The 23,055-nt window shown below is 35.1% G+C and overlaps 1 protein-coding gene across 3 annotated transcripts in view; it reads left to right on the forward strand.

Annotated features, from left to right (window-relative positions):
- Positions 1-23,055, forward strand: part of LOC149798757 (uncharacterized) — a 69,980-nt gene that overhangs the window by 29,507 nt on the left and 17,418 nt on the right. For 2 of the 3 annotated variants that reach the window (XM_089957631.1, XM_089957632.1), the window contains 2 exons: positions 5,797-5,894; positions 18,839-20,014. In XM_089957631.1, the coding sequence (XP_089813757.1) occupies positions 5,837-5,894; positions 18,839-20,014 (1,234 nt within the window). In that variant the 5' untranslated portion in view covers positions 5,797-5,836. The remainder of the gene's footprint in view (positions 1-5,796; positions 5,895-18,838; positions 20,015-23,055) is intronic. The other variant, XM_089957633.1, reaches the window with a different exon arrangement.

The raw sequence follows: 23,055 nt of genomic DNA on the forward strand, positions 1-23,055 counted from the left end.
ACCTTCTTCTGAAACCTGCGTTATGAAAGGTCAAGCTGACCTATTTTATGATACTTCGGTGTATAAAATAGCTGTATTATTAATGATAGTGTGTTTTCAAATTACAAAGCTGATTCATTTTAAATCTCCTATCGCATTCTCTCTGTTGCCTAATAGAATTCTATATAAGAAAATTAATATTTAGAATGAAGCATTCTTAGTAGTACAATCATTCTTGGAAGAGTTATACTGAGGGGATTGATTCATTTATTCAATTTAATTATTCGGTGGAATTACAGTGCTCCAGAATCACATTTCGTATTAAAACATATGATTCGATTTGAGAATATACTAGACAAATCACCTTAGATCAGTATGCCGACAGGAATATATGTTGGTATTTCATTGACGTAAGGATATATAGAATCTATATTGGGGTTTGGGCCGAGACAAGGAAATCCCAGTCGAGGGTTTATATTATTTGTCTCCCAACGAGGCGAAAGTTTGTGTTTTAAAGTTTACCGGTCCCAGACGTTCGTGCGATAATAATTAATCTTTCCCTTAGTACAGCAGTATGTTGTCGTCGAGGTTTAAGCCATAACCAGTTGACGCGCACCAAACCTTGAAGCTTAACAAAAACACCTTCGATTCATACCGATACAGCAAAGGTCTTCACATGCATGACATTGGATCGGAAGTTTGACATTTGTTCATACCAGCGTCCATAGAGGCTTAAAGAACTGATAACCCCAGAAATTCTTTCTTCATCAGGACCAGCTCTATATTACTGAAAACGACCTGGATGGCAAGCAAAGACACTGCTGAACGACATATCTGTTGTCTGCAAGTAGTTGCACCGTAATCTGAATATGACCAGATCCTAGCGCAAATTTTATTGTGGTCGCATTCATGAGCTCACGGTTAGATCTCAGCAGTCCACGGCACATTGTAAGCGGGTTTGTAGGAATGTCTGGTGATACAGTCCATAGTAACCTGATAATAGACGATTGAATTGTCACAGGCTTTGGTTAGCATGTTAGCACCTCCGAAGCGGTCTACCAAATGCTACGCAGACGGTACTGGAACCAGTCGTACTGCAACGTTTTGGGACATAATGACTGGCAAACTCACTGCCTGCCAGTGCTATAGAGATTTACTTGTCTTTGGGGAGCTAAGCCGTTTTACAAACGGTACGAACGCACAGAGCGCCTATGCCAAACTACATTGCAGCCCTTCGACGATATTTGCGTATCAAACGAGCTTGGCTTCTATCAGCGATACTGCCTCTATGGTGACCAGACAACTACCCATGGCCGGCAACTGCATCAGCTTTCTGGCTGAGCCTCAAACTAGCGAATAGGCGAAAACAAAATCTTACGCGAATAACATAGACAATGCGTGCCTGCATATCTGCAACATCATGACTGGCAGCCTGTGTTTCGACATCCCGTCCAGGATCACTATCAACGATGGGCTTTTCCCAACTAAGATGCAGGTCACCCATTAACCAGGTGTCCCTACCAGTAGAGGCCCATGATACCGCTATAAAGGCCTCCAACGATGACCGAGACAATTCCACGTTGTTCACAATACCAGATAGGCGAGAATGGAACCGGATATGTGCTAGGGAAGTTTTCCTGATGATCAAACTGTTAATATCTGTGTAATCAGAAATATTGACCTTTGGAACGAGTGGGCGGCTAGAGTGTGGTTTTCTGTACTTATGTGCAACGCTTGGGCCAGGTTTGCAATGATAACGGCTGGTCCTACGATTGTATGTTGGTTTCGCTGGTATGGCTTATGTGACATGGACATGATTGTGTCACCTCATCAATACGGAACTACTGCAAGACGTGTTGCAGCTACACTCCATAATTTCTTCGATGCGGTCAGCTGCAAAGCTGACTTCCATTAGCCGCCATCTCTTTAACGGTTCGCTGAAAACAAGCACAATGTAGGTGACTGATGGCCTTGATACGGTGTGTGGCCTTATCTGCTCCACCGGTTTTTACGCTGTCGTTAGCTGCAATCTTGGCTGAGATAGTAACATGTGGGTATTCGTTGTTGGGTGTATCATTGGGTAAATCAAAACGACAATCCCTCTGTGACAAGCAGAAACACCACAGCGCCGCGCAAAACATATACGAAATGTTGGCAAAGTCAGTTAGGGTCGAGTTATCTGAAGACAGCAAACGAGCGCCCATGAATTTGTTAAAGATGTTTTTCGCGAGTTTGAGTATATTAGAGTAACGGCCTCTGTTCCTAGCGATTTTGGGTGCACATAAAAATATATGTCTCTAATTATTAATATTAGCTTTTTCGGCATGAGCTTGTTCTCGGGCCTGGGTATTACAACATCAAGCTTTGACCGATCGGGAGGCGAGCCGTCCAGTCAAGCTTGAGTCGCAAACTATCAACACGACCACCTGTCTACAAAGGTTTATGAAATTGAATTTATTTTTCTGGTAGTTCTTGGTATTGAATGGAATTTTCTTTTATCAAGACTTCTGTGCTCATTAGCTCTGCTTATTTAGGTTCTTGTTTAATTGAATTTGGCCAAACCTTAAAAAATGCACCCACTCTCCAAGGAGTCACTTTTTAACTATTTCATCAGCACAAACACATCATTGGATACACGCTATATCGTGTTTGGTTTTAATGCACGTTACACTTTAACGTAATCTTCTTAAAGCAGCAAGGCGCTTTTAGCAGATGCTAGCAGCAATGTTGCTTTGTTTAAATAAAGCAATGTAGAATCAGACAAATCTTATAATTTATTTGTTGTTTCAAGCGTACTGAACGACAATCCTTTTGCAATTTGGGAGCAACATGTTTCAGGAATAGGCTTACTGTAGGCATTGTGCTCATTCTGATAACAAATAATGCAACAAGTGGCTCCTATGCCTTGTGCCTGCAAAACATGTCTTTGGGCCCGACGTGTGAAACGAGGCCGAGTATCGCCATGTTTTGTTAAATATAAAATATGCAACTATCTTAAAGGGCGTTATTGGAACTCAGGCTCATTTCGCTGTCTGCTAGTTCCTTATGTTCATATGCGAGATTGGTAAAAAAGGCTTGTAAGAATGATCTGCTTTGCATTTTAGACCAAAACAGAGCTTTACCTCTCTCGTTTGAGTTTTCTCGGGCATTGCAGGACACCAAAATCGATGAAGATGAATTTCAACGAGTTCAAGAAGAATTAAATAAATACATGTCAGAAAATGGACAATTACTCGCCAGATCCGTTGAAGCGTATTACTCCTTTGACGCAACAATACATCCCTAGCGCAGCGGGCTTTTACCTTTTTCCTCCGTAGCGAGAACCGCTGCACACTGAGTGCTAGGGTTTCTCACATTTTAGGCGGAAGCGCTTAAGTAATTAATCCCGTTTTCCACTGGTGTACCAAACGAACGTTCAAAGCAATAATCAATGCAGATTGAAGCGCCCGTGAAATAGTTGGTACAAGTGCGTCGAGTGATTAAAATGTTTTTGTTGTCTTTTTGGGTTGGAGTTCTTGCCGAATTGCACAGGGACATGTATTATTTTCTCGCTTCACTTCTGTGTCCATCTTTCACATACAGTTCAAGTCAAATACATCATTATTCACCTCTTCTTAAGTGGCCACTGGTGCTGTTCGTCGCAGTATTTAACCTGGCTGCATACATTCTACCTGCCATGTTATCGCCTCAGATCATTTTTGTGTTTAACGTTTAACGATGTTTCTATGCCCTACTTTCAGTCCGCTACATTATCACCGGATATTCTACAAATACGGAGCCTGGCATTTATGTGGATTCCAAACTAGAGCACGAAATTGATTTTCAGTATATCATTGAATTTCCACATTGTTACAATAAACGCAAAACAGTTTATGTCAAAGAGAATTTCTGGCATCCTAGTGTTTACAAACTTAAAATTTGTACTAATATGAACCGCATTTCTGGGGAATTAATTAAATTCAGCATCCCAATCGATATGAACATTTGCTTCCAATTGTATATTCTTTCATATCTATAACTGTACAGCAAGAGTAGTGTATTTATATGATTTAAGTGATTACAGTTTGGATTATGTGGAATCAACTTTGGACACATAGTTCTCAGACCGAGCAATTAAAAAAATGGCTGGTACAGTTGTCATACCGAACCGTTTCGAGATGACATTACGTCGGAAAAGTCTTAAAGTTTTCTTGGGATATTCTTGCTACAAGTATTTAGTAATCAGAGACAGGCATAATTATACATACTGTGTGTTTGGAATCTGTATAGTGATTTGGGAATGAAATGTCGAGTCACGATATAGAATTGCATACCAAAATATTATATTAAAGTGTGTCCGAAAAATGATACAGATATGAAATGAACGTTTCGAGAACGTGTCGCCCTTAGTTTAATTAGACAGAATATATTTGTCATATTATCGTATTCTTGAGTGACTGCTGTCTAAATGTCTTTGGAAATAAAGGGAAAAATGACCTCATGTCAGATCATGCATTATGTTTGACACTTTTGCCCTCTTGGTTTTATGTGAGCATAATCTTTTAATACATCCACAGTGAATTAGTATATACATTAATTTTTCCATTCATCTCCTCGACTATGTTTCAAACACATTTGATTGTCAGATCTGGGTAAATCTGTTAGAATGCTTATTATAAGTTTGGAATCAGTTGAAGTGTACAGCTACATTATCCTGAAGTAATTAAAGAGATATGTGATAGAAGAAATAGAGTATAATATTCTAAATAATCGTACAAACAAAGTATATGAATGTTGTTGGAAATGTTTTAGATGAACAATATATTCATGGGTTTTCATGCGGCGTATTAGCAGAGAAGTAATTAAATTGAAAAAAATATTCAAATTTTTTCTTCTTCTTCCTGTTACATAGTCCAGGACCGTAGGGTTGTAACAAAATTACACATACATTATACATGTTAAACACGATAAAAATGGAAAATACTATATTCGAAACAATAACCAAATGTTACAGGTTTCTTACAGCTAAGTTCTTTTTAGAAGGCATAACTGAAACATTTATAAGTAGATACCCTCAGTTTCTTATGATATGTCACAGCTTATCAGGTTATTAATACAAGTTAGGATTTGATCTATTTATTGACTGGCAATATGTGAGATCTGTAAATTGTCATTTTGATAAAAACAATGGTACAACTCTTTTCCACCAAAATTCCTTCTCCAAAATATTTCGACAGAGTCAAGCTTCTTAAAAATAGAGGTGGGGTTGAGGCTGATCACATTAATATGATCATTAATTTAAATTTAATTAAGCAATGTCAAAGAGGAAGCATGTTGAATTAATAGATTTGTCACAAAATAAAGTTTGTTTAGTGAACTCAGGATTGAAAAAAAAAATTGGCATAGTTGAAATCACTTATATCATTGAGTGTTCTTGATGCAGGATTTAAGGATGCATAACATTATATAACGTCATTTGGAAATCAATTTACATATGAAGGAAATGGCGACTTGTGTATTTTATCTAAGGTATAATTTTAACTATAACCTGAATGAAATGAGCGTGTTCTGATTATTTACGTAAATGTAAACCTGTCAGACCAAACTCTCATTGAAAAGAATATTAAAATTGCTCCATCATAAATATATTCACGTCATTACTGTCTTGATATCACGTGTCCACTTAATTTCAAAAATTTATTGCACTGAATATTTTGTTTATAAGTGCGGAAATTACTATGAATAGTACAACTTCAGTTTTTCAACGAATCGATGCATTTGTCCAATTGTTAGTTTCTTCATTAATTACTAAATTTAGTTGAACGCATTCCTTTCCAGTGTAAAATAATATGTGAGCGACAACTCAATCCGTGAAGTTATGGAGGAAATTCTAGTTGTGGCTTTGTTGCTGTGCTGGGCAATCTTTCCAGTATCAGGTATTTATGACTCGAAATTATGCATTCAAAGCGTGACTTAGATAGATGCAGCATATACAACATGTTTTAGCATGCCATACGGAAAATCCACTATTTTACTACATCATCAGCCCCCTCCCCCACATCATGTCGTTGACATCTATGACCGAAATAATGAGGACGCACTGTCAAGCACTGGTAACAAGTCTCATTATAAAGACGGCGCTTTCAAGATTGATTTTTTTTTCAGGAAGAAATAATGAGGACGCACTGTCAAGCACTGGTAACAAGTCTCATTATAAAGACGGCGCTTTCAAGATTGATTTTTTTTTCAGGAAATTGTTTTTAACTTCAGCAAGGTATTAACATGTAAAGAAAACGTTTCTATTCCACACTGTATCCAGCAGAATGTAGCCAAATATATCTGGAATAGTAAGCTGCTGCCTAAACAGCGCTTTTACTGCTATGAAAAATCCACTGTTACCACAATGTAATATCTCAAACTAGTTGCAGAACGAAATTGTTGTTATTAATTCATTTACAAGGGATTTACGAAAATATAACGGAATAAAGAGAAATAATTGTAAGTCTTGACCGAGCAACTCTAGCAATGCCATCCTCAAACTTTTATCTTTTTGCGCCACATTTTGTGTAATATTGATTTCAATGTCAACCCAAAAAGAGTCTCATTGTGTAATTAAATAACTGTTAAATATAAATATGGGACACTTTAGTTCAATGTTAAAATCCAAAGAAAGTTGTTAAATTAAACACAAGATTAAACAGCCAAAACGTCACAACACATCGAATATAAATATCACGCGCACCACCTTTATAGTATGTGCTACCAGCAGATAATGGAATCCAGGTTGCAAAACATTAAATTAATTAATAATTATATGATTAAAGAGATTGAACTCTACAACAATGTCAGAAAGAAATGCAAAATATAATGTAATGTGTCTAATTGGATAGACTTAATGGCTACTGTTTCAAGTATAAACCCATTGTAAAGTAGCAATTTTATTATTTATGTTTTAATACGTATCCGAAAAAACACAATTAATGTCGTTTTAATCTAAATTAGATGTCAATCGCATTTATTGTCTTTTCATTATCATCTATTGCATTTGTTGTTTCGGTTAAATCATTCTTTTTCTGCACCTCTGAGAGAATAGTAGATGTAACTGTTATCTTGCTGCAAAATAGAGTATGAAGCAAAAATCAAAAACCGTTTATAGGATGCACAGCGCTTCTAGAATTTATTGTACCAAGTAAGAATACTTCGGATGCTATCAGTGAAATATCAGTTAGACACATATATTGTCAAAGGAGGTGAAGGTTATGATTCCACTGGTCTACAACCAATATACTTTCGAAAAAAGTAGTCAAACTTTACTAATTCTGAGGACAAAAATGATGTCTAACATTGTTTGATTGACTTTAGCTTTACAAATATGATACTAGGTCAGTATACACGACTCTTGAGTTGGGAATGGCGGATGATAAGTGGGTTATGTAGGGAAGGGATCCCAGTTTAAACCAGAAATGACTAAAATAAGTCTTGGCATTAATCTATGAATAAATCTGTGACTGGGTTTGGACAGTACTTGCTTTCTAGGCAAAATAATTAATGATGCAATTGGAAGCTGCTGTTGTGTTTCTTACATGATAGGAATTGCATCATGTTATTCCTAGACGTCATAGATGATGCAATCATAACTAAGCTTACATCACTCTGCTGAACAAATTGCCCTGTATCAGCTCTAGAAATATCATACAGTGTCGTGTTCTCTTAGTTGTCAGTGTTTGATTTTGCAAAGGGCACATTTCTACCACATTGTGAACAATGCAGATAACTTCTGCTATGTTTGTGGTGAAGTGACATTGCATCACAAAAGCGCAGTATAACCACTATGGTTAAGAAAGCCTATCACTTTTTCTTGCCTGCAGAATTAGAGATCAGGACGAGAGGTGGGGCCCACACATATACTGCAACACTTGTGCAACAAATCTTCGCCAGTGGTTGAACAGGAAAAGGAAATATATGCCCTTCGCAGTGCCAATGATTTGAAGAAAGCCAACAGATCATACCAGCAGTTGTTACTTCTGCATGGTGCCTCAGTTGGGAAAGGTGTGTCAAAGAAGAAAAATGAACTGTGCAGTATTCAAACACTCCATCATCTGTACGTCCAGCACCCCAGGGAAAGGACAGCTGGTTCCTGATGCACCAGAATCATTCTCACTTGAGTCAGACGAGGAAGAGGAAGAGGATGAAACTCCTAGTCGTGAACCATCAATATCACATGACTCATTTTGTCTCACATTCTCCTCCTCTGAGCCTTACCTCATTGCACAAGGTGAACTGAATAATTGGGCTCCAGACTGCAGCAGTGGAATCTCCTGTCAGGTGATGTTAGGGTTTCCATGTTCCTCCTAATCTAATGTGTCCAATTAACATTTGTAACCTAGGGTATGAGCTACTTGTATTTGCGTCTCTGTTCAAAACGTTCCTAGAGTTTAGTGATTATTGTTTTATATTATGGGTAATCGATGTTGGAATATATTTTTCCGACCGAATGATTATCACGTTTCTTTGTTCAGGCGTCAAGCTGTAGAACAAGACTTTATAATAGCATGGATTAGTTTCGTAAAATGGACGCTCCCTAATTTCTTAACATAAGTAATTCACAGAACTGTACTGTGCCATACATGTGTTCCTGAAACGTATTGATCATGTTGAGGAGCCTAAAGGGATTTTAGCAGCTTGAACAATCCGCTTCTGCTGATAAGATCGAAAGTCTTTGTGATGTCAATGAAGGCTGTATGGAACGGCATTCTCTGTTCCTTGCACTTCTCTTGCAGGTGTCTTCTCGAGAAAATCAAGTCGATGGTGGACTTTCTGCTCTGAAACCGCATTGTGTTCTGTGGTAGACTCGAATAGCAAGGGTATGAAGTATATGCAAGAGAGTTTGAGCAACCACTATGCCTACGTTGCACAATATGGAGATACCTCGATCGTTGCTGTAAACCGCTAGCGCAGCCAATGTTTTTGTAGAGAGTGATAATGTTAGCATCTCTCATATCTTGTGGGTACTTCAACTACTTTCCAACATAGATATAAGAACTCGTGGTGGTACTTGAATAAGATTGTATGCAACCGTTCCGGAAGGCTTTCCATTTGCTAAGATATGTAAGGCCTTGTTGAGCTCATCAACAGTTTGATCATCATTGAGTTCGTCTAAGATAGGCACGTTTTCGATTGCGTTCAGGGCTATATCACTAACACACTTTACAGGAAGTTCAACTCTTAGTAGTGTTCTACCCATTGCTCCATTCGCTTGTCGCGATCATTAATGATCTCCGATGTAACTGACTTTGGACGGCTCTCTTTTTTAAGTTCGACCTATCGCCGTTTTGATCCCGTTGTACATGCTTCACACATTGCCTGTATCCCCTGATGCCTGGATGTGCTGATATGTCTTGAGCCAATAGTAATTAGCAAAGAGTATTGCATTTTTGTGCGGATTGCTTCAGGCAGATCTCATTGCATATAATATTCTCTGTTTGTTTTGGTAACTCTTGTAGCTGGCAAAGGCTATGCGTCTGGTTTAATGACTGTGATCATTTCACAAGAATTTGCTTTGAACCAGCTATTGCTCTTGTTCTACTATTTGCCACTACTTACATGGATGTGTTGTAGATCACATTCTTCCTCAGCTCCCATTTTCGCTGCGCATTCCTGTAATGCTGCTGAGGCGAAGAGCTTGTTGAAGGGCTTCATTGTACCGCTATGACTAGCTATAGTCAGCTGTGATGCTGGAGTTGATACGTGGGATTCCTTTGGTATTTGATCGGTGCAGTTTCTTTGGCTGACGTCTGACTTTACTACATACCAAGGAATGGTATGTGTCGTAGTCAACGTTATTGTAGCTGCTTGTGATGATGATGGTGTTGAGGCTGATGATCAGATTCAATTAGTGCCAGTGGCCAGATCTGGGATTTCTTCATGCACATTATCTTGAGGCTTTGTCTGGAAGTACTCGATGTAGGAAGAAAGTTCAAGTTCTATCTGCCTATTGTCTTTCATCTTCGCATGTGTCCTATAGAAGTGGGTTAAATGTCATTATCATTAGCTACCCATGTGTTAAAATCCCTTTAAAAGTTATAGATGTTTATGTTTCATAATTCGGTTGATGATGGCCTCGAGCTCATCATAAAACTGGTACTTTATTTCGAAGTGCGTGTTGAGTGTTGTAAACTCTCAAAAGTATTAACGTTTCCTCAAAAGTTAACACACGCATTTTAGTTTTGCTTGTGGAAGGGTCGATCATTCCCATGATTGTGTTCTTGACTTCGAAGCCAACTCTGTACTGCATTATTTCTTCTGGGCTTTTTTTGCCAGCAGTGCAATTAATGCGATGTCTTTTCATATCGAGTGTGACCACAGCATTTTTGCGTGGGTCGTTGATCTGTCGAAAGCCGTCGAACTTGCCATTCGTCATGATTCCGAAATCACATCATCCTATTTTTGGGGGGCTGTTATCTTCATTTTATTCGTGCTTTTCTCGCCTCTTGTCATAGTTTCAATCTGGTCGTCGAGTATAGACTGTAAGCTTCAAGCGCCTATTGAAAAAGGCGGACGGTCGGAACATCATGTTATTGTCCTCGGATTGCCAACATTGTGGCTAATCGAGCTAGGCTTATAAAAGGTAAATGCTGCCTCTCGTGTGGATTCGACACTGTGGCGCGAGTTTGGGTTGTTATCAGGTCCCGCCTGTTGGCGTCACATTTACTGTCTAAAGGAAAGAGAGAACAAATACAGTTTGGAACCACTTGAGCTGCAGAAGTTACAGACAAGACGTCGAAACTGACACCCTGGATTAGTATGACAGTGTATACTCCCTTAGCCTTTCTGTTGTTGACCCCAGCTGTATGTGAAAATTACCAAGTCATCTTCTTACGCCGCCATACACGTTGGGATAGCATAAATCTATGCCGCTTTTGAAATTCCTAGGGTCAGTATGTACCGCAATCGACCCAACTCACCACGTTTATACCTGCTGCTAAAACGGTCTGCCAAAGAATGACCACTGCAATGCACAAGCAGCTACTTTGAGCAATGTTGGGTGTTTGGTGATGACCAATCATCAATCAGTCATTGCTTCTACTGAGGGGCTAAGCAGCATGAAAGCCAAATAGTATTTTCTGTTCTTCTCTCATCTAAAGTAAAAACAAAAACTCAAACTAGCACTTTTATATGTTTGTTTATCTATAGAGCAATTTAAATTTACATGGGCTACCAACAAAAGAGAGCTGACTACTAGTTTAACCTATTTGTTTGTAATACAACGCTTTTCCAGAAATATATGAGCGATTTTTAAATACAAGATAATGTATTCCATCTTTCGTTCATGTTCTATCAATTCTTTATATTTATTGATCATTAAATGTTCTGCTAATTGTATCATATATGGATAAAAAGACCTGAAGATGAAACAACAACATCATTTTCTTTCTGGAATATAAGGTAATTAGAGACGAAATTTCTTTTCAGCTGTATCGCCTATTTAACATATTATTATACAATTTTTGGTATTCTGTAATCACGATGCCATTTTCTAGATCTTACATAAACCAAAACCAATTTACAAAAAAATGATTATCTTTGGAATCTTAAGATGTTATCTGCTCTGCTTCAAAAATTAAAATGTTTTATCAAATCGTTTATGTTGCTGTTAATCATTTTCACTAATACCGGATCCTGAAAGTTTCGAATAAGTTTCCAATTTTTAGTAGCTATAATAATATTATCAAAATAATCCACATATTAATAATATTTTGTTCTCTTCGATTTTCTGCATTGTTCCATAATCAAATTTTGCTTTATGAATACAACACTCTTTAGAATGTTTAGCAATTTCCTAAGTGTATTTCCGTGATATAAAGACTATCAAATAGCTTTACTATTCATTTGTAAGTATATACTTCAATTCGTTTTGAAAGGAAAATACATTTTTCGTCATTATTTTGAATTTTTTTGACTGTTTTAGGGTCAGTCCTTACAGCCTCTTTATGTAATTTAGGTTAGAATAATTATGTGCACCTTTTCGATATTTACATTTCCAGGTGGTCGTGATCTTTTGTTTTATGTTTTAGAGTTGTTTTCGCTTTGTTCTCTTCTATCTCGTTTTAGTGAGGGTTTTGTTTTTGTTTTGTTTTTCATCAGAAATTATTTCGTTTTTACAATGGTTAGGTAATATATCAGAAAAGGAATTTTAAGATTATTTTAATAAATTTTACACCGAACTTTTTTGACGTTATAGTTATTGTATTGGTAACAGTACTAAGTTCTAATTTCATTCGAGCTAACTTTGGATTATAATGAGAAAAACAATGACAAGATATAATGTTTATCCCACAAAAATGGTAATTTCCCTAGCAGTTATATTCAACATATCTACGTCGGTCTCTCTTTGTGTTTCTATGTATATCAAGGCGTAATAATAAATTTAAAGGACATAACAATACTTGTTATCTGTATTTCATCAAAAAGACATTATTAGGACAATAAGACATTATTAGTTTTATATTATTATAAATTATTAGCTAGAGATCTATAAATTCATGTGTAACTTTAAATATTATGTTTACTAATGATCAAGACTGCGTGTGTGATATGTCAAACATTCTTTCAATCGATTCATATATATTATAGTAATATTTATTATCCAGTGGAAATATAATTATGCTCTGTGTTAATATTGCAATGTAATAAAATCGTGTTGAAAATGTACATATCTAAGCATAGTGAACTTTCTAGTTATTATTTTCCTTATAAACGGTTCCACATCATCAAAATTGTCAATAGATACAAATTCCTTACTGAATAAAATCTATATTTGTTAAAATGTTTTATAAAAGTGTGACGAGTCTATTCTCTTAAAGTAAGTTAGAGAAAAGAGTGAAAGACAACAAGCTTTGTAAAATTTAACAAATATAATTATTTCCCTAGAATACAAAGTGAAAATGAGAAGAGAGAACTTATGGCATTGCTAATTAAATCCCAAAATAATCCAAGAATTACAGAGACAAGTCTTAGTAGTTTACAGTCCTGAATAAAATTAAGTAAATAGGCAGAAAATATCTCAAAACTAAAGTCGATAACATGTCTATGGTAGCTAATGAAATGTTGATTTATCAACAGTCTTTTATTAAATCACAAAAATATAATTCCCAGGTTAGAATTCAGTACAATTTCCAGTGAATGTCTTTATCAAAGAATGTTATCAGAGGACTTTTGTATTTCCAGAGATAAAACACTTGAATTCAATAATTTGAAGAAAACAAAATTCAGCACAAAATGATAACAGCATAATACAACTTAAAAGTGCTAGATGTTAAATCGTGAATGACCAAGCCATTATAATTACAAGATTATATAGTCATCTACTTTACCTAAATTCATAATTAACATTTTCTAATGCAAAGTAACCTTTTACAATGATCTAATTAGTCCTGTTGACTTCCAACACAATAACCTGCAAAATTCACTTAGGAAAATCAAACCAACACGCCTAAAAAAACATATTTGCTCTTGTTTACCTTAATAATAATCCTGATATTAAGCTCATACACATAGAGAATAATGAAGCTATTATTAGTTGTTTACATAAAATGAAATAACTGTTTTAAACAAATCAAGCAGGTCAAGCAGAAAGGAACTCAATTTTGGACAAGGCCAAGTCCAGCATACAATTTTACATTAAACTACCGTGGTAATGAAATAAGTTTTTTTTTATTATATAAAACTAACAAACAAGCAATTAAATTAAACATACATAACAAAAGACTTTACACCACTCCTGCTACATTTCTTTACGAAGAATTCCATTATATTCTCAGTCTGGTTTCATGAAATGTGCTTATAATTTAAGATTTACCTTTTTGGATATTTCTTAAGGAATTGAGATATAATTTGTTTCATAACTATTTTTTAACAAATGTTTGAACATTTTTTTGGGTAATGCATTTGTTTAGTATTTACACAAAGGCTAGACTATTTATTTCACAAATAGTATTTCCAATAATTTGTTTTGAAACTTTTTGAGATTTTTGCAGCAATACGCTTTTCTGAATCTATATAATAGTCAATTTATTTATTTCACTATTATTTTTCAAACAATTTTTCTTGGCCATTTTTAAGTTCTTGTTTTAATCAGAATTCGCCTTTCCCAGTGTATGCAACATCTGGGCAATTGTTTTTCAGAACTATTTTCGGCAAAGTCATTTAGTCAAATTTCATTTTAATCATTTCCGTGATATTTTGTCCGGATTGTGCAGGAATAAGTTCTTTTTCTTCCTTAATGCAATCGATATTCTTTTTATTTAACAGTAATTTCGGTATTTCTTTCATGAATAATTGTTAATGCTATGCTTTATAAAATTTATATTTGCCTAGTGCTCCAACTGGCACACGATTTATCTTAACATTTCTCTTTACCTAAATATATTTTAGCATTAATTTTGAGTTTTCAAAATTGTTTGACATTGACAACGGCATGACTGCGATTATTCTTCCTCGTAAAAGATTCCTTTAATATTCTCTCGCTATAAGCCTCACAAGTTTTATAAGACTTATAATGCTAAAGGGCATAAAATATGTTTTGCCGTATCAATGTTTTCTTATTTTTGTTTTGCTAATGATAATTTAGATGAATAATTACCAGATGATAATTTTCCAAACCCGGGCATACCATTAATTATTTTTGGTCATTTATACTTAAATTGTCCATCGAACTATGGTTATATTGAAGCCAAAGACTGTATAGATTATTATGATGAAAAGCAGAAATGACAAATTACAAGAAAAATCGTTTATCCCAATAAATGGTACGTTAGGCCATTTTTATATAATCATGAAACGAAAAATAAATACGAAATTGATCATATAACTTGACCAACATTATTATGCTTGTATTACAAAACCATTTATCTTACGAAAACCGAATTTATCTAGAAAGAATATGCCTATGTCTGATTACGTATTACATCAAAATAGTTAATATTTATCAAATCCATATAAAAAAACAATTCTCAAACCAAAATGGTTGAAGTAGAACATGACTTGATATGGAAATAAACAACAAATTCATATTTATTTATCCACTGTTTAAAATATACGTTTTATTCTGTCAATATGCACACTGCTCTATCTTTTCTTTTTCTAAAGCATCATGATGGTAACCAGTTTTATTCAGACACTTTTTTTCATAAGTTTACACCTTCCTAATTAGTTATTGCTGCCTCTTATCAGAGTTAATTTTAATACGTGCTGTCTATTTGGATTAACATACAACCTTTTTGCTACATCAATGATGTTTTAATTTTGTGTTTTTGTTACGTTAGTGTATATAAGCGTTATACGATTTCTTGTACACTGGGTGACAATTGTGATAGAAAACTTGATGCTATTAAACATTCAATAAAAATAAAGGTATTGTTGTTAAAATTTATTGGATGATAATGTTCACCAAGGGTTGGGTTGCAACCTGAATCATCAAAATGAAACAAAATTTAAATAATAATAACAGTAACATTGAAAATTTAGGGCAGCTTGTTTGTACAAGAAAAGTGATGACAAAATAGTATACAAAAAATAATGTCAACAGTCTCATAACACATTGCATTGAATAACTAATTCCAAAGAGTTGATATACAGAAATTAGATCATAGATGTCTGATACATGCACAACACAGTTCGTATCAAATGACCTAAAACGACAAACATTGCTCACTCTTTACTGTGCATTTTAATTCGTTATTGTGACGGGAGGGATTTCGGTACCTTGTAACTCAATAATACTGCTGTACTTAAAGTATTGTCGAGAATCTCTTTAATAAATGACATATTTCTGTCTGGAAGTTTTGAAAATCGGACAATAATTAAAATTGGGATAATTATAACTAAATCTGAGTTTAATGCTATCATATCAATATTCGGCCTCCCAAATTAATATAGCATAATAATATAAATGTTAAATATTTTACAAGACGAAACATCAGAAAATTACGTAATTATTTAACACTACGGTTTTCTGCGTGTTGAATAAGTGGTCAATTATATGAAAACATATATGAATCAACTATCCCAACAGAAAATTCGTTCATGTGGTACAGCCTCGGTAGAGGTGATATTAGCAATTCCGATTTTTGCGGCAACATTGAGTATCATACGTGTGATCCAACATCAATAAACTGTGCGTTGAAACTTGATGATAAGCAACCAAAATTCAACTCGCATTACTGCTATTTAAAGGGAGTATTCCTGCATGTAAATACCCTGAGGTAATTCAACCTATTCTATAACAGTTACCCTGAGTGGATAATGTGAATGTTAACTGCTTGTGTGTCTGTGATCCGTTTTGTTATATTGCTAGCATTACAACGAACTGTCACGCTGGAGAATGAATTAAAAATATATATTATGCTTCTGCAATTAAATAAAAGATGAGTTCAATCTGGACGTGGATACATTAGATCTCGTTAGGTTTTAATCTTCTTTGCTTTCTCGGTCACAACTATTTACATTTTTTGTTACTAAATTTTGTCTGTATGTTATGCCCGTCTGTCAATTTCGGAAGAAATATCTAACTCGTAACTTTATATTCCCATGCCTGGAGGAAGGTGTAATCTTTTGCAATGAAATTTCAGGTACTTATAGCCAGACCATTCTGATATGTGCACCATTTCACCTGAATTTATTTGGAAACATACGCCTTTAGACCAGAATGATAAAGACACCGCTAAGTTTCTTTTGTGCTAAAATTCCTTATAACGAATTATAGTTCTAAGTTGTGTACGAATTATATCCGCCGATGTGTGTGTGCCATTGAATCTATCAAAGAATTTTAAATAACCGGATGTTGTGTTCAAATTTTATCAAATAGGAATGAGTCTATATTTTGCAAGAATTTGACCATTTCCGATATGACCTAACGAAGTATAATCTCACAAAAATCTCGCTATTCCAACATACAAACAAGGGAACACAAATGCTCACCTTTAAAATCGAAAACTAGTCAGAATCATTGGTTATTTGCACATCAAGGTCCCGGAGTTTTATCTTGGCAACGCCATTTTTTCATATTGGCAATTCATTGTGCAACATGTGCAGTATATGCATTCCAATAAAAATGTAAAATGTAACATTAGTCACTTATTTGATAGTTAAGCAGGTTAGTCCTGTTGAATGAAAAGGATATTCAAAATACCACCAAGCGCAAGTCAAGAAGAATATTCATCCTTAACCAGCCAAAGCTCATAAGTACAATTAAAAACTATTCATCGGCGGTTGAAAAAGCAATACAATTACCGTTAAGCTCGCCCGAAAAATATTAAAATATAATGCTCTGAAGCACTAAGAAAAAAGGTTGCTTTATAGAAAAATAAAGTGAAAAATAAGGAATAAATACCCCAACATACTCTGTTTTAAAGCCTGAATAATCCGACAAATATATCTCGCTCGTAAAAATTTAAAATGAAAAAATATTTTAAGTTTGCCAGTTTAAGTTTAAAAAATTAAAATCGAAACATTAAGTCATATTTTAGAGAGAGTACAACGTCGAAAATGATGTTACGCCATGTAAAACCAAAGGACCGTAAAAACTAAGAACAAGAATCGAATCCTTGACTTCGTGATATACCTAGCATTAGTCATGTCAGAGCTTCTTAGCATATCTGGCATCTACATTATCAAACGTTCGTGATGGCAGAATAATAATCAATTATTCACTTACTTTACCCATAAATCGATCCATTACTCAGTTACTTTGCCCATGGAGCGATCGATATATAGATCATTAGATGAATTTACTTGTTTCCGTACTGACTGTATGACTGTATCATATTTTCTGCTGGCGTTCCTGACGATGACAGATGTTGGGCATATGACTGTGGAATGTGATGTATAGTCTTCATTAAACCGTCACTACCAGTATGTACGATGTATTATTGTTACAACTATATGGTGTTAAACTAAGCAAAATAAAAGAGCCCACAATAACAAGTTTAGTAAAATTAAAACGTTATTTATTTTCCAAGAATACAAAGTGAAAATTTAAAAACGAGCTTACAGTGTTGTGAATTAAATTCCAACTAGTCCTAAATATTTTATCGCAAGTAGCAAAGTACAGTGTTTCGAATGAATTCCAATGGTGTTCCGAATAAATGTCAATCTTGAATGCGCTGATCTGCCATTTGCACGGAATGTGGCGATGTGTCAAGAGTCTTGTAGTATGACAATAATATAATCCAAAATGTCATTGATGAATGAACATATAATCTAAATCATTTTAGATATGTGATAACTTTTCAGTAAACAAAATAAATTAGTCAAGAAGACCAAAGCTCCAACCTTTACATTTGGACAAAGGGCAATCACACAATACAAATTAAATTTTTATAACTTTTGAAATTTATACAAATCAGCCGAATATTTCAAACATCTTCTGACAGTGTTTAATAGTCCCAACTATTACCACCACCATTGATTGCTGCAATAAATAGTTCCATGATGGTTTGTTTGATTTGAATTTTAAACACGTAATGATATCACATATTATAATGTCAGTAAAATGTTCATTTCTAAAGCAAAGATTGCATTGCATATAATATTGTTTCAGACGACGGTTTATCTTGAAAGCCAAGGTTAGATGAAATTTTCTGATAGTATTTCAATTTTGGAAATTAAGTTTTGATTCGAAAGACGGCTTGTTCTTTTAGAAGACTGGATAATATCTATTGTATTTGTAATCATCAGCAACACGTGCATATCTGCAAAACGTGAGAGATAGTGAAAATCAAATACACAAAGAGCAATCAATATGTTTTGTACAAACACTAGCTGAAAGGGGAACTTTGAGGAAGATATGCTAAATGTTTGAATTCAATTATTTTCTTTTCAGGTTGCTCGGCAGGTTCCTACGTATCATTCTGGACATGTCAAAATTGTCCTGTTGGTCAGTATCAGAATCAAGCGGATCAAGTGTCCTGTATCGTTTGTCCTGTTGGTTGGTATCAAAATCAAATGGGCCAGACGTCTTGTTTATCCTGCCCTGTCGGACAATATCAACATAACCCTGGTCAGGCATCCTGTATGCTTTGCCCTACAAGTCAATATCAACCTTACACCGGTCAGGTATCCTGTATGTCGTGCCCTACAGGTCAATATCAACCTAACACCGGTCAGGCATCTTGCATGTTATGCCCTACTGGTCAATATCAACCTAACACCGGTCAGGTATCCTGTATGTCGTGCCCTGCAGGTCAATATCAACCTAACACTGGTCAGGCAGCCTGTATGTTATGCCCTACTGGTCAATATCAACCTAACACCGGTCAGGTATCCTGCATGACTTGCCCTACTGGTCATTATCAACCTAACACCGGCCAGACATCCTGTTTACCTTGCGAAATCGGCCACTATCAAAACCGTGCCGGTCAGCCATTCTGTTTATCTTGTCCAGTTGGCCATTTTCAAAATGTAAGTGCTCAGTCATCTTGCATACCTTGTGCAGTTGGTGAATATCAAAACTTGAGCGGTCGTTCATTTTGTCTCTCATGTCCTTTTGGTAAGTATCAGAACAAACCTGGTCAGACATTATGTTTGCCATGTTCTGGAGGTCAATATCAAGATCTATCTGGTCAAAGTTCATGTTTGTCTTGTTCTCTTGGACAATATCAATTTAACACGGGCCAAACATCATGTTTGCTTTGTCCATCAGGTCAGTTTCAGAACTTAACTGGACAGTCATCATGCTCGTTTTGCGATGTTGGTCTATATCAGAATCTCGCTGGTCAAACTTATTGTCATAATTGCGGTCCAGGCACATATCAAAATGTAACTGGCAAATCTTCATGTGATTTTTGTCCTCTCGGCCATTTTCAAAACCTAACAGGTCAAATTTCTTGCAGACTTTGCCCAAAGGGTAGCTTTAGTAACCAGACAGGTGCCAAAATATGCAAACCATGTGAAGTTGGAACGTATCAGGAATCAAGTGGACAAATATTATGTTTACCGTGTGAGACAAAGAAGACTACAAGGTCTGAAAGATCGGAATCAGAATCTGCGTGTTATACAGGTACATCGATGTATTCCAAAGTGTACGCACACGTTTATATGTTTGTGTTCGCATGTACGTGTCTGAGATAGAGAAATAACTTTACACTCCGAATCATTTCGTAGAATAACTGCTTTACATGTGACAGTTACGTTAAGTTAAAGGCAAGAACTTTGTGTACATTTCCCTGTCAAAATTCGTACAAGGTTTTAAACCTAAGAAATATATACAAACATTAGGACATTTACTGGAATATGCATTTAGGATTACAAAAGCAAATAAGATTGAGACCGCAAAAATGTATTGAAGACAAAAAAAGAAAAGAAAATCTTCCACATGAATTTTAATGTTTCAGAGCACTAAAATACTTAGATAGCGAACATCACGTTATTTTAATTCCATCCCTTCATTTTATTAACAATATCGAAGAATCTATAGTTTGATGTACGGTTCTATTTTGTGAAAACTAGGAGGTGTAGGATGCAACAGTTTGACCTGCTTATGAGCTTTCGAGTATTAGTCTGATATATTTTTGTAACTTAGAGTCAAACTTGATGTGGCGGATCGGAAAGTTTCCTTGTTTGACATTACTGTAAACTGAAGTCAAGTACGAATCATGGACTCAAGTGTTGCCATTGGTTATCTAAAATATTCTGTCTTGTATCGAAACTGATCCACAGTTTATAAACTTTATGTTGCAAAATATGGACAATAATCAATATCTGATTCAATAAGACACAATATCTTGAGCTCGCCTTTTTATGGGTCGTTATGGTACTTTCTGTTTCTTATTACCAACTTTGATCAAAGTTAACATTGTGAACTCACAACTGTGATCTGACAACAAATAGCGTGCAGATAGATTCAAAACGAACGATGATAAATAAATGTAACTCAGTATTTAAAGACAGAGCGTTTCTAATTATCGAAGCGACTGAAAGAGGATACTATAAACATAACCCTTTTCTTGTTTTAATTATCCGTTTATTTAGCGTTTCAACTACTAAGTGCGAGAGACGTTTTGTTTATTGGTAAAGAATTGAAGTCTAAGGAACTAAGTTCTAGTCTATGCGCCAGTTATCGACAAAGGAACAAATGGGTCCGTTTTTATTGTATTTGAAAAAAATTAACACATGAAACTTTAACTAAATTGTCATTCCACCAACAGTACCGACATCAGTATCGCTTTATACGTCCTAATGGTAAAGGTCCTTGTTGTAGCAAAACAAAAAGGTATTGTTAGGTATGGCGACATTTTGCACTGGGACACTGTACTGAATATATCATCAGTTTATATCATCATATAATTTTTCTTGTTTTCAGCAAAATATTTTCACTACATATACTAACTAACAAACAAAATGGTGAACACTTGCACCGAATAAGGCCTGTAGTTAAAGACCATTTTTTATCATAGAGCATGAACAGTCCAGTGCATATCGCATCCAGCTAACAATACTGTTTAACTGCTTTAGTTGAAAAGTTAAAGGCAATTATATTTGTTGATTGGCAAACTTGTAGTGCAGAGACTATCACACAGCATTCGAACACATTTAAGTTTAATGTATACATTTTATTCTCGCTCTCCTTCTATAAAAATTCCAACACCGTTGACTATATGTTTCCATATGCCCAACAGATACTGCTGCAAGATAAACGTTGCCATTACCAAAGTAAATTTTAAAACAAAATTAAAACACCTTTATCACCTTGCAAGCAGACGAGATTAAAAACAAGACTTTTCGGAAGATTGACAGGATTATAATTAAAATGTTAATTAATATCAGTTAAATACTGTTGAGCACAAACTTTACTTTGATAACAGTCAATACTTGTGTGCATTTTTCAATGACTTTGGACCATATTATATCGAGATTATCATTTGAAGTGTCGGCAATTTAATATGAATGTTCATATATATACTTTATAAGTAGACGTATAACAAAACCCATTGAAAAGGTGGATACCTTGGGTATAGGCAATTTGACCTCGTAATAAAAAAGGTTTATAAATATGTTAAATAGAAGCACAACGGATAATGTCATTGAGCTTTTATTTTTAACTTGCTTGTAAAATATGGCCAGGAAATAAGCGATTGTATAAGACAGATTTTTAAAAGTACTAAATATTTAACACAGTAGACATATAGGTATTAACAGCTGAAGGCAAGCTCGCCCATAGTTTTACACGAGTCTAAATGTGAAGAAAACTAATTAATCTGTATTTAATGTGCGAGGTGAACTGTATTAAATTCATCATATACTAATATAGTTCCCAAGCTATTGAATCATAGGCATTTAGCATTGTAGTGTTTGTTATGCGCTTTAAGTTTTACAAAGGCTGATTTTATCTTGTGAGTTGTGTTTAAGACTCTCGTCATCTCCATTTTCAGAATGTCCCACTTTCATTTATTAATATACATTTTGGAGTTGTACAAGTTCAGTAATTAAAACATTGTATATTCATAATGTTCCTGATGTATGCATATATGTGTCTTTCTACCTCTGCGAGACCTATTATCCGGAAATGATGACAAGGGCACAGGACAAGTTTTGTCCCTGAACTACCACGACAGTCACACGTATCATGGTGGAGCACTTATTCCTATCGGTTATTGTTGTGCATGAATTAGACATGTCATAATATAAAGAGATAAACAATTTTGCTGACTGCAGATGTTGTGCAGTAGTCGATTCGTAACTGTTTGGGTTTCGAATAATTCGTAATAATGCAGTATCAATATTTGATGGTATATGTATTGACATTTAAACTGCTTATTCAAAAACATGCTGTATGTTACTGTTAGGAAGGTAATAAATAAAGCATAGTCAGCAGGTTTAATACGTTTAGTTTTTACTCTACATCTGTCTGTTGTCAAACGCTAAGCCGTCATTTAACTGAAAGGTTTAATTATTTTGGTATGTTGTTATTAATCAATACTGATTTTTGTTGTCTCTGAACGTATATTTGTATATGTTTTAACGTTTTCAGACGCCTTAACAAAAGCCACATAAACCACAAAATGAAACCTAAAACAGCTACAAGACCCATGTACAATACTA

The sequence above is a fragment of the Sinohyriopsis cumingii genome, chromosome 5 (genome assembly GCF_028554795.1).
Source record: "Sinohyriopsis cumingii isolate HCF-2022 chromosome 5, ASM2855479v2, whole genome shotgun sequence".
NCBI classification, from domain to species: domain Eukaryota; kingdom Metazoa; phylum Mollusca; class Bivalvia; order Unionida; family Unionidae; genus Sinohyriopsis; species Sinohyriopsis cumingii.